This window comes from Mustela nivalis, assembly GCF_964662115.1.
Source record: "Mustela nivalis genome assembly, chromosome: 19".
NCBI classification, from domain to species: domain Eukaryota; kingdom Metazoa; phylum Chordata; class Mammalia; order Carnivora; family Mustelidae; genus Mustela; species Mustela nivalis.
The window spans coordinates 21,567,045-21,579,937 of record NC_139038.1 but is presented as its reverse complement, the minus strand read 5'-3'; the positions used below and the strand labels follow the sequence as shown (position 1 = coordinate 21,579,937).

Sequence of the window (12,893 nt, the reverse complement as noted above, 5' to 3'; positions counted from 1 at the left end):
CTGAGACGCTGTGTGTTACAGTCGGAGTGGATTGAGGAAATGATGTTGCTGGAAGGGACTGGAGAGGTTGTTGAACGATTTTACAGTTGAGGAAATTGAGCTGTTGGAGGAGTAGGGGAGGCCCAGATTAGTATCCAGGCCAGGGCCCTTGTCCACCTGCCGTAACCCCCCATGAGTTCAGGTCTGTACCTGGGGGCTGATGAGCTGAATCCGGAAATGAGCACTTACCGGACGCACGCTGTGTGCAAGGACAGTGCGCGGCTCACATCACCGCCGTGAGGTGGTGCAGGGTCCACACAGACTTTTATCTTGACAGCAACCATGTGAGCTGGTTGGCGGTAGCGTTCACGGGCAAGCAGTGAGGTTCTGGGCAATGGAGAGGGGCCGCTCTGTTAGGACGCCGGGCGCTCTGTGCATGTATCATCCTTGGCACAGCTGTCTGAAGTCAGTAGGAGACTGTCCTCCTGTCAGAGATGCGGATCCCAGGAAGATCACACAGCGGCAGAGCCAGAACTCAGACCCAAGGCTGTCTGACCACAGAGCTCTTCACTCTCCCAGTGTCACTGAGCTTACCCAAACCGAACAGCAAGGAGTATGTATTGAATACGTGGGAAGAGCAGACAAACGTCCTCATTGAGCCGGTAGGCATCCCTTTCCACACTGACTGCAGAAAGATGAATGTAGACAGAATTCCCGAGGGAGACCTGGAGTCGTGGGGTCTGTCTAGCAACCACAGTGGTCCCCACAGGCTCAACCAAGCAGCTGAAGTTTGAGATGTCAGATTATTGAAATTTTGCCCCCGAACGACACTCTGCCTCGCCGGTGATGCCCTTTCCCGCACAGAGCCGCGTGGGCACTCTAGAGGGGCACCATGGGAGATAAGACTTTGAAAAATGAAAAGCAACATAGATGTAAGGTATAACGATCCTGACATCTCACTGCAGGTAAAACTGGGTGTGTGGGTTTAGCCAGAAGGTATGGCCCCAGAGGAAAGCTGTACCAAACACAGGAGTATGCCTGGGGTCCTTGCACATGGTAGGTGTTCAGGAACGTCTGCCACGAGGAATTAGAATGGAGGGATCCGAGCGCAGAAACCAGCATCTGTCCCTGCCTCCGGCCTTGTGGGGAAATGATGCATTTGTTGCCGTGTTCGAGCTGCCGTGTACAGGGACAGCTGTGACTAGTGAGGAAAGTGGCCCAGATGCCTAGTTTGAGTAGGGGATCATACTAAGGAAATGCAAAGAAAAAATGCTGATTGGATTTATGTTACCATCCGTGTGCCTCCTTAAAGGAAGAGCAGACTAACCCTGTTGCGTTAGCATGATGGACTAGAGGATGTTGGGACTTAACTAGAGTCAGCCCACGGTCAGTGTTTGGAAATGTTTGGAATCTCCCTCTGGGCTGGGAGATTTGGGGAGTCTGGGTGTGTGTGAGGCCAGGACAGGAAGATCTTACTTGGATAATCCTAAGGCTTTTAGTTGACAGAATCAGTATCAACTCTAAGTTTAAAGGTATGGAACAAATATAGAACCAAAAAAAAGCAACAACAACAACAAAATAAAACAAAACAAAAAGCAACAGGCTCAAAGACCTTTTTTTTTTTTAAATTTTTTTTTAAGATTTTATTTATTTATTTGACAGAGAGAGATCACAAGTCGGCAGAGAGGCAGGCAAAGAGAGAAAGGAGGAAGCAGACTCTCCGCAGAGCAGACAGCCCGATGTGGGGCTCAATCCCAGGACTCTGAGATCATGACCTGAGCCGAAGGCAGAGGCTTTAACCCACTGAGCCACCCAGGCTCAAAGACCTTTTTTTTAAAAAAAAACAAAAACAAAAGGCAGTATGTTGTTGTAACCTGAAAATCAACCTTATTTTGAAACAAAAACATATACTTACCTTAAAACACAAAACAGGAGTTTGAATAGAAATTAGCGTCTGACGTATACCCGTGGTGACAGTCATGTGCATCCCGCAGATGTGACCAACATTGTGGTATTTGTGGGCTTATCCCAAATGTCTCGTACGCCTGTCTTCTGCAGTTCCCCACCAGCCAAGAAGGCGTTGTCCATGTTTATTTCTAGAGTCTGTATTATGACATCAGTAGTGTTCCCTCCAAATTAATTTATAATTATAAATGGCATTTCTTCCCAACAAAATTCCTTCCTTCTCTTAGATCCCTTCTAAAGGGGAGACGCACAGCCAAGTTCAGAGGACAGGATTCAGATTCTTGCTTGGCCGGGCACCTCTGGGTGTTAGCACTTTCCTGGTTTTGCACCCATGAATAGTCATCATTTATGTTTATTTGCACAGTTGCTTGTCAGTGTCCATTACCTCATTTCAGGTAGAGATTGCACTGAGTGCATTCCAAGAATAGCGGGGCCAGGAGTGTGAGGGTGAATCTGTGACGTCCATGCAAATTGCCGTTGATTTTTGTAGGGGCCTGTCATGGCAGTATTAGCACAGGCTGGAAAGATCAGAGTTGGGGTTGCCCCAGGCTTCATGCTTTTGTCTGCCCCCGGTTTGCCTTCACACGAACATGCTGCAGAAATAATGACCGTATGTGGCAATGTGGGGCTGAAAGTGCTTTCTTCTGTTTCAGATCGGGCAGTACATCATGTCCCTCCCCCTGAATCTTGAGCCTTTTGTGACTCAGGAGGACTCTGCCTTGGAGCTGGCTCTGCACGCTGGGAAGCTGCCCTATCCTCCTGAGCAAGGTGAGCAGGGCCTGCATGGAGGCCAGGAGGGGCTCACTGTAGCCCCATGCAAACCTGGGGCCCACCTGTTATCCCCCTGGGGAACTTCTGCAGCACAGAGTGGATTAGGGAGGAATTCCCGCAGTGCCCCTCGGGTGGGGAGGCAGGGGCAGGAGGTCCCAGGGTAAATTAGATGTACCCACGGGAGGGGGAAGCTAGCGCTCCAGGCAAGGGTCCCACCTGGCCAGTGCAAGCCCCTTCTTTGGACCATGTGCCGAGTAAAATGGCCCCCGCAAGAAGAGTTTTCCTCATTAGGACAAAAACAAACTCTTCACTGTAGAAGTGCTGTTTTCTGTCCAGACGCCTCTGGTTGGAGCTTGTTCCTCGCTCTCCCGAGGCTCCTGGATCTCTAAACTGACAAGAAGATACAGTAATTACAACTGTTCCTTTTCCCATTATCTGGGCCCTGACACGTTTGAACAGAGACCACATACTTTCTGATCAAAAATCCTCTTATTCCTAATAAGGGATTTTATAGGCCTCCCTTCATAAGGCTGAGCAAACAGAAAAATCACATGGTATAGAAGAGATTTCAGCAGCTTACAAGAAGGTACAACCCTGAGAATAAAATCACACTGAAAAGTTTAAACAGATGCTAAAAGGCATACCATATAAATGCAAATAAAAAGAAATCAAGAAAGTGATGTTGAATCAGAGCAAAAGATAATAGATGGGACCAAAGTGAGTCATTACATTGATAAAAGGCAGATCCCACAGTTAGCCTGTGACAGTCAGGTACACTAACATGTCAGGTGGCACAGCAGTGAGCGCTGTGAATGAGAAGCTACCCAAAATAGGAGAAACTTTTTTTTCTTTTTTGGTTAGATCAGCCAAACATATTTTATTCCATTTGATAAGCGTTTGAAATCCAAGCTGTAATTAAAGCTGATTTGCTGCTTTTGTTTTTGAATGTAAAATAAAAATCAATTTTATATTTTGGTATACATTACATTTTATTGGTTATGTTGTCCATATGACAAAAATTTTTATTATTAGCAAGTTATATTAACTATAAAAAATTGAAATGAATTAAATTGAAATACAGAAAGTTAAAACTAAAGATGGAAATTACACAAAAGGAAAGTGATTTATTGATACATTTTATGCCAACTTGGTTATTCCTATCCCATTAAACTGTTTGGTGTCATAATCCTAAAATTTTAGGATTTTGAGAGACAAAACCACGTGAGTATTGAGAATGTCGTGCACCTCTCTTTCAGGCTTTGAAAGGAAAATTAATGAGGCTAAAAGAGGAATTATTCAGTATAATCAATACACTTGATCACATCAGTACATTGGGCTTTTTAATCCCACAGAGAATAGGCATTGTCAAATTTCTGTAAATCATTTGTGAAGATGTTACAAATAAAATCTCTGTGAGTTTCATAGGGTCATACACATTAAGGGAACTCATCATTTTTGGAAAAAAAGGATAATTGTATACAAATTTCACAGTTAGCTACAGTACGAGTGAATCGCAACTCAGGGGTAGGGAAGGGAAGACTCTTTGAAATGAAAGCTAGAAACTAAAGGAAGTTGAAAGTTGAATGTGAGAGACTAAAGCAAAACAGCGACACGGCTGGTAGTGGCAGTTCATATCCTTGTTGTATAAAAGTGCCCACGGATCAGTAAGAAAAAGATGACACCCCACGGAAAAATAAGTAAGTAAGATGAAGGCATTCAAATAACCTCAAAACAGGAAGAAATGTGTAACTTTAGTAATCCTCAAATGGCTGTGAGGAAAGTAATGTATGCCTTTATTTTTTTTAAAGTAGGCTCCACGCCATGTGGAGCCCAGTGCAGGGATTGAATTTACAACCCTGAGATCAAGACTCGAACTGAGATCACGAGTCGGACACTTAACCGACTGAAACACCCAGGCTCCCTGAATGTATGCCATTTTCTAACCTATCAGACTGACTATGTAGAAAATATATACAGAATTATATATATACACATATGTATGTTTGCACTGAATATTGGCAAGCACAGAGGAGAGCCGTTTAAATTATGCAGTTTGGATTTTTGGAGTTTGATACACGTGCATGCACATGCCTACACACAGACCCAAACACGCCGGGTGTGAGACCAGTTACACTGGAGTCCCAGGTTCTGCTCGTCTGGCTTCCAGAACGGCTTCTTGTTTCTTCTTCTTTTTTTTTTAAAGATTTTATTTATTTATTTGACAGATAGAGATCACAAGTAGGCAGAGAGAGAGGAGGAAGCAGGCTCCCTGCCAAGCAGAGAGCCTGATGTGGGGCTCGATCCTAGGACTCTGGGATCATAACCTGAGCCAAAGGCAGCGGCTTCAACGCACTGAGCCACCCAGGCGCCCCTGGCTTCTTGTTTCTTATGTTCCTCTCATATTTTTTTCAAGAATATTTAAGTCAAATCCCACGCATCCTATTATTCCATGCACAAATACACCATCATGTATCCGAGATCGGACACCCAACCAACTGAGCCACCCAGGTGCCCCACCAACATGTATCTCTTATTGATGCCGATTATGTTCAAGTTCAAATTCTTGGGCAAGAAAATAGTGGTGCTGTGTCTATGTCTGTTACAGCACACCTGGGTGAGTGGAAGGCCTTATTGTCCCACTGCAAGGAAATAACATACACATTTAGTTAAACTGCAATTGTTTTCAGTCATTCATTCACTTACCAAACTGTTACTAATTGCTGGGCATTTGTTTGGGGCATTGTCAGGAGGGAAGAAACTCCAGCCATAAAGTAAATTTGTAGCAGAGATGGAAAACAGCAACAGGCCTTTCCAGGTATTTCCTTTTTTTTTTTTAAGCCTTTCCCTCTCAACATCATATTATGAAAAATTTCAGAGAGAAAACTGGGAAGAATTACCCAGGGGATTTCTAGCATGTTAACATTTGCACATTTTAAGAACTAGATGGTAAGCCGCCAGTAGGAGCTTTGAGGCTTAGAATAAATGGCTTTTCATAATCAGTGTAGTTAGAAGGTAGTTTTAAAAATCCTTACAAGTCTTTTTCCCACAAGGAGATGGAATGTTGGGAACTTTGACGTGATGTGTCCAGAGGTCACACACAGCATGTGCTAAAGCAGGGGCATTTGCAGGGAAACTGCAATCCCTGTGCCCACCACGTCCGCGCTCTCGGTGGGGGTGCTGAGGATGGGCTGCCGTGGGGTGGGGTCCCCCAGAGGTGGCTCGCACCTGCCGGATGCAGGGCAAAGGTGCTGCCTAGGTGTGGTGCTGGGCCCCCTGGAGGCTTCCTTCTGTGTGGCTGGGGTTACGGGCAGAGGGGACAGCTGGTAGGCCCTGACACAGAGTGGCCCTATGGGGAGGCTCAGGAAGGTCAGGACTACACATTCCCACAATCAGACACAAAAGCTGAGCCTGGTGCTTCATCTACCTGGCTTTTTAACACCCTCCTCCTTTTTTGTTTTTGCTTTTTTAATTATTTTTTTTTTCAGTGTTCCAAGATTCATTTTTATGCACCACACCCAGCGCTCCATGCAATACGTGCCCTCCTTAATACCCACCACCAGGCCCTCCTAACCCCCTTCCCACCTCCCCTCCAAAACCCTCAAATTGTTTCTCAGAGTCCACAGCTTCTCATGGTTCTTCTCCCCATCCGATTGCCCCCAGCCCACTCGGCTGTCCTTCACTCAATGTCCTCCATGTTATTCCTTATGTTTCATGAGTAAGTGAAACCATATGATAACTGACTTTCTCTTCTTCACTTAGTTCACTCAGCATAATCTCTCCCAGTCCCATCCATGTTGATACAAAAGTTGGGTGTTCATCCTTTCTGATGGAGGCATAATACTCCATTGTATGTATAGACCATATCTTCTTTATCCATTCGTCTGTTGAAGGGCATCTTGGCTCTTCCCACAGTTTGGCGACGGTGGCCATTGCTGCTGTGAACACTGGGGTACGGATGGCCCTTCTTTTCACTACCTCTGTATGGGGTAAATACCCAGCAGTGCAATTGCAGGGTCATAGGGTAGCTCTGTTTTTAGTTTCTTAAGGAATCTCCACACTGTTTTCCAGAGTGTCTGTACCAGCTTGCATTCCCACCAACAGTGTATGAGGGTTCCTCTTTCTCCACATCCTCTCCAACACGTGTTGTTTACTGTCTTGTTAATTTTGGCCTTTCTAACCGGCGTAAGGTGGTTTGGATTTGAATCTCCCTGATGGCTAGTGATGATGAACATTTTTTCATGTGTCTGTTAGCCATTTGTATGTCTTTTTTGGAAGACATGTCTGTTCATGTTCTTCTGCACATTTTTTAACGTGATTATCTGTTTTTTGGATGTTGAGTTTGAGGAGTTCTTTATGGATTTTGGAGATCAGCCCTTTGTCTGTAGTGTCCTTTGGGACTATCTTCTCCCATTCTGTGGGTTGCCTCTTTGTTTTATTGGCTGTTTCTTTGCTGTGGCAGAAGCTTTTGATCTTGATGAAGTCCCAAAAGTTCATTTTCGCTTTTGTTTCCTTTGCCTTTGGAGACAACTCTTTTATTTTTTATTTATTTGACAGAGAGAGAGAGATCACAAGTAGGCAGAGAGACAGGCAGAGAGAGAGGAAGGGAACCAAGTTCCCTGCCAAGCAGAGAGCCCTGCGCAGGGCTCAATCCCAGGACCCTGGGATCACAACCTGAGCCGAAGGCAGAGGCTTTAACCCAGTGAGCCACTCAGGCGCCCCTGGAGACATGTCTTGAGAGAAGTTGCTGTGGCCGATGTCGAAGAGGTTACTGCCTATGTTCTCCTCTAGGATTTTGACGGATTCCTGCCTCCCTTTGAGGTCTTTTATCCATTTTGAGTTTATCTTTGTGTACGGTGTAAGAGAATGGTCTAGTTTCATTCTTCTATGCATAGCTGTCCAATTTTCCCAGCACCATTTATTGAAGAGACTTGTCTTTTTTCCACTGGATATTTTTTCTTGCTTTGTCGAAGATTATTTGACCACAGAGTTGTGGGTCCATATCTGGGCTCTCTTCTCTGTCCCACTGGTCTATGTGTCTGTTTTTGTGCCAGTACCATGCTGTCTTGGTGATCGCAGCTTTGTAGTAAAGCTTGAAATCAGGCAGCCTGACGCCCCAGTTTTTTCTTTTTCAACATTTCCTTAGCAATCCGAACAGCCCCTCGTTTTGAGATTTCTTTTCTCACCTGCATTTTGTGTATCTTGCTCCCATATCTTGCTTCTTGTCCTTGCCCTCTAATTATTCCTGCCTGCTTAAAAACCCACAGATCCCCTAGAACGTACTGGATGAGATCTTGCTCCTCCCCGGCCCGCATTGGAGACCCTTCTCAATCCCACAGTGCACAGCCCCATCTCCTGCCCCGACGTGCTCACACCCCAGCCACTCAGAGGATTTTTTTTTTTCCTGAGTAAAAGTCTCCTGCCCCGAGAGTCCCACTAGCATCCGAGGAGTGATTGCCCGGGGCGCCTCTCTCTGCAGCTCTGTGTGCACACGCATGTCAGCAGCAGGACCATTTCCCACGTGCCCTGTTTGTCCCGCGCGCTTCTGTAAACCCGCGTGTGTGCGCCATCTGCCCGACTGCCCTTTCTCCTCCCGTGTGTCTGGGAAACTGTCCCTCGTGCTCAGGAAGCCCGGGGATGAGCTCCCACTTCCGGGCTCCTGTTGGTCTTTGGCGACGCCCTGGCTACAGCCCCGACATGGCTGCGTGATGGGGCCTTGTCTGGCCCCCGGCCAGAGTTTGCCTTCGGGGCGCGGGGGGCAGTGTGGACCTGGCAGGGCCTTAGACGGGACTCGTCCAGTTAGCAAGCAAGCAAGTACCTGCCACTCTCTCGGTCCCGCATGGGCGCCCCGTTCCCCACCCCACAGAGCCGCCCCAGGCCTGGTAGGCTTATCCTGTCCTGGGCCAGGGTCTCAGGGAGGGAGGGCTATGCCCCAGACCAGCCACCCTGCCTGGCTGCGTTGCCGGCCACACAACCACCGGGCCAGCGGTCCATTTCCAGGGTGCAGGCCCTAGACCTTGTGTTCTTAGCCTTGTGCTCAGTTATGTTCATCCTATTTTTGGTTTTTAACTTTCTGGTTTGTGTTTGTTGTACAGATGCTACATGTAAAACAAGGTCACAATTTTAGAAAGAAAAACCATGACATCCCATCGGTGAACACCGTGGGGTTTCCATTTTCCCATGTGCGGATGGTATTTGACTTGTAGCTTTGTGTTCTGTATTACTACTGTTGTTATTGGTGATACAGCAGCATATTGCTTATCTTCTCCTACATGTATTTGTTTTCTCTACTTGTCCGCCTGCTTTTTTTTTGTTGTTTAATATCGGGCCTCAGGGTGCAAGGCCTGTCGGGCTAGGATGGCGGCTCCCTCTCCCCATCTCCCTGCCCCAGCCTGACTGGCTCTCGCGACCTTGCTGTTGACCTACAGTCATTGCCTCTTTGCCCTGAGATGGGGTTCCTACGATTCTAAGGGCACCCTCATCGACCCAGGCCTGTTCCCCCAACCCTGCCCGCTCCCGCTCTGTATACAGACTCCTCCCCCTTCCCCACAGGTGATGTGACACGGAGAGTCACCACGTGTGCGGCACTGGGAGTGTGTCACACACTCCATGCTTGAGGCCCAGACCAAGGCGTCACGTGACTCTCACCACAGTCCCGCCGAGTTGGGCTCTCAGCACGCAGCTCATCCATGGTGGAGGGCCCTGGGCCGGGTCTCCTCCTGCCGCGGTGCCTGTGCATCAGTCGTTGCCATGGGCCTGTCTCCTGTGGGCCGTGCTGGCTCGCCCACCTTCTCTGCTCATATGGGCTGCGTGTCCTCTCCCGGGGTCCCCCTCCTGCCCCACTCCCGGCCTGCGTGGCTGCACAGAGCCCCTCGCCTTCAGGCACGCGGAGATCTCTCTCCCTCACCTGACTGCGCCCTCTCCGGAATCATCCTCGTACTCCGTCCTTACCACCAGTTGTTCTCTGTCCCCGTGTTGCCCACGGAGACTGCAGCTCCCTGGTGTGTGCGGGCATATGGCCCCCGCCATGGGCCTGGCCGCCTGGAGGCAAGAGCCGCCGCCGGTGGGGTCCTCCCGACCACGGTCGTTTCTGACGCCCTTCCTCCCTTCCCAGGGGACGAACCGCCCGAGCTGGACAACATGGCCGACAACTGGCTGGGCTCCATCGCCAGAGCCACAATGCAGACCTACTGCGACGTGATCCTGCAGATCCCCGAGCTGACCCCGCACTCCACCAAGCAGCTGGCCACTGACATCGGTGGGTGCCCCCGGGGCAGGCGGCCGGAGCGGTGGCTGTGGCCCATCGCATCTGTCGGTGCCCCCACCCTCCAGCTCTGGGCTTGGCTGCGGAGCTTGTTAGAAATGCAGACTCTCTGGGCCTCGTCCCCAGAGATTCTGACCTGGAAGTCTGGGTTGAAGGCTGGACCTCTGTATTTTGAAAAACGTCCTGGGGGATGCTGGTAGGCTGCCCTTGAGGGGGGCTTCCGTGAGGTGGGTTGAAGTGAGTGACACAGACTTGCCTTTGCTGCCTGGCCTGCTGCTGCTTCTGTATAATTCCCCGAACCAGTGCTGATTAGGCTGCCACCGTGTCCCAGGCATGCCAGGCACTGAGCCAAACCCTCGTACCCACATTGAAGGCCACCTTCAGGGCCCCCCTGTGGGGTTGGTGCACAGTGGAGGTCCCCCCCGCCCCCAGTGCTGGTGAGGACACGGAGGCATAGGACAGCTGAATAACAAGGCCACGTACGATGCCTGTGTGCCTCCCTGGTCAGAGGGCCACATGCCCACCTGCTCCTGCTGGCGCCCGCCCCCCTGCAGGCGGGGCCCTGAGTTGTGGGTGCTGTGGGCAGGAGGCAGGGGAGTCTCCCCAGGGTCTTGGTATCCTTCCGTGGACCCGTCTCCTCTTTACCTGAAGCAGCTCTTGGGGTGGTGGGGAGAGGGTCGTAGGAGCCTTAGAGATCAGCTCCCTGGGGAGCCAGACAGAGCTGTGACCTGGGCATCCACGGGGCCAAACCAGGCTATTTTGCTACAGAAGAACTAGAAGTGAGGTGCTTTCCTCCGGGTCCCGAGACGGGCCACTAGGGACGGAGCCAGGCCTGGAGTCCAGTGTCCTGACTTCACAGTCAGCCCTGCGCAGTCGCAGAGAGCAGCCAGCTCTTCACTGTGGCTCTGGGCTGTGTTTAGGGAGGAAGGATGAGGCAGTCCTGGCGCCCGGAGGCGGCGCCTGTTGGTACAGGCAGGCGCACTGAGGACGGAGCCAGTCGGGACGGGCGAGATGCCGGCATGGCCTGCGGGTGCCGGGGTCCCTGTTCTTTCTCCCTCTGTGTTCAGCTCCCTCTGAACCTCTGGTCCCGCTCGGCACTGACCAAGCAGCCATTCCGTGCGAGCCACAGAGCCTGGAGCCTTAGCCACTCCCTGGGCTTACTGAGCTTCCGCAGCAGGGAGCGTGGCCGGGACGGGCTCCGGATGAGCGGAGCTCAGTTTTACGGGTAAACTCAGGCGGGTGACAGGTGCCTGGGACACCGCTCAGCCTGAGTTGGACGTGAGCCAGCCAGCCCGCCAGGGCAGAGCAGGCACCTCCGGTGGGCTGTGGCTGGAGCCGGCCATGGACAGAAGGGCAGCAGGGGCTTTGGGGGGGGGGGTGCTGTCTGCCGCCCTTGAGGACGGGATGAAGGCGGAGCCAGAGGACACCACAGAGCACTCCCCTCAGGTCTGGCTCAGATGTGCCCTGCGGGGAGGAAGTCAGGGCAGCACTCATTTGTTACCTGTGACACATCGGGTGCTCTTGTGGCCTTTGGCCCATTTCATCCTCTTGACAGTGCAGCATCGACGGATGGATGCAGGGCCTCAGAGAGAGGGGTTCACCGAGCTCACCCCAACCTTGGAAACCAGTTTTCTCCTGCCGCACTCTGCCAGTGTCGCACAAGCTTGCCTGGTGGTTAGAGTCGTGGGGCTTCTCTTAGAAGGATCCTGGGCCCTCTCTCGGAGTTTCTCACCGATGTGGTCTGGGGCGGGCTTGGGAATCGGTCTCTAGCCCGGGCCCCAAGGGGTGAAACGGGAAGTGTGGGAACGTGCAGCGCACCAGGCCCCCAACCCGGACACCGTCCTTGTCTACACGGGGAGCTTGTGCTGGGAAGTCTTAGTCGCTGCTCGTATAAACCTGTGTGTCCCCGGACTCCTTGGGGTCTCCATGTGGTCAGTGGGGTCCACTGGGGAGTGTGGTCAATCGCTCAGGAGTCCCAGTGTAGCACTGTGGGGGGTGGGCTCGTCCAGCTGCAGAGCTGAGTGTGCAGTGCGTGGTGGGGGAGGGCCAGTCCTGTATGCAATTAGAACTCCCAGATTTGGGCCAAACTGACAGGGTTTCTTTTTCGTTCTTCTTCTTTTTTTTTTTAAAGATTTTGTTTATTGATTTATTTATTTGAGAGAGAAAGTGCAGGGGAGCAGGGAAGAGGGGCAGAGGGAGAGGGAGAGAGAGAATCTCAGGCAGACTGTGTGTCGAGCGTGGAGCCTGACGTGGGGCTCGATCCCAGGACCTGAGCTGAAATCCGGCATCGGACGCTCAACTAGTTGGGTCCCCCAGGTGCTCCTAAGCTGACAGTAGGTTTAATCCTCTTGGAAAACCGCTCAGAGTAAAAAGGCCTGGCTGCTCGGGGCAGAGTGGACACCTGGCATTTTGGGGGGTTCGGGGTGGACGTCTGTCTCCGTCCCACTTGGTGCTCAGTCTGTTGAGCTGTGTGTGTCTGCTCCCCATCCGTACAGACTACCTGATCAACGTGATGGATGCCCTCGGCCTGCAGCCGTCCCGTACCCTTCAGAATATCGTGACCCTCCTGAAGATCAAACCGGAGGATTACAGGCAGGTCAGCAAAGGCCTGCCCCGTCGCCTGGCCGCCACAGTGGCTACCATGCGCAGCGTGGACTACTGACAGCCCCCCAGTCCCCCAGCCTGGTTGAGAAGAGGCCTGGGGCTGGGGTTCCGGGGTCACAACAGCTCTCCAGAATGGATTTGTTCAAAAACTTCTGCCTGGGATTGGGCACGGTTCATTTCAAAAAGACTTGTTTCGTTTGTATAATCAAAAGGGGGGGGTGTAAATTAGAGGCGTATTATTTATTAGAGCAGGATTTTCAGATGATTTTCTGAATGATCCGATCTGAAGATTGATAAATACCGTGAAATGAAA

General features: G+C 50.7%; 1 protein-coding gene across 1 annotated transcript in view; it reads left to right on the top strand.

The window, feature by feature from the left end:
- Nucleotides 1–12,893, top strand: part of COG7 (component of oligomeric golgi complex 7) — an 83,092-nt gene extending 70,199 nt beyond the window's left edge. The window contains exons 15-17 of the mRNA XM_082714678.1: nucleotides 2,598–2,712; nucleotides 9,827–9,970; nucleotides 12,472–12,893. Of these exons, the coding sequence (XP_082570804.1) occupies nucleotides 2,598–2,712; nucleotides 9,827–9,970; nucleotides 12,472–12,638 (426 nt within the window). The 3' untranslated portion in view covers nucleotides 12,639–12,893. The remainder of the gene's footprint in view (nucleotides 1–2,597; nucleotides 2,713–9,826; nucleotides 9,971–12,471) is intronic.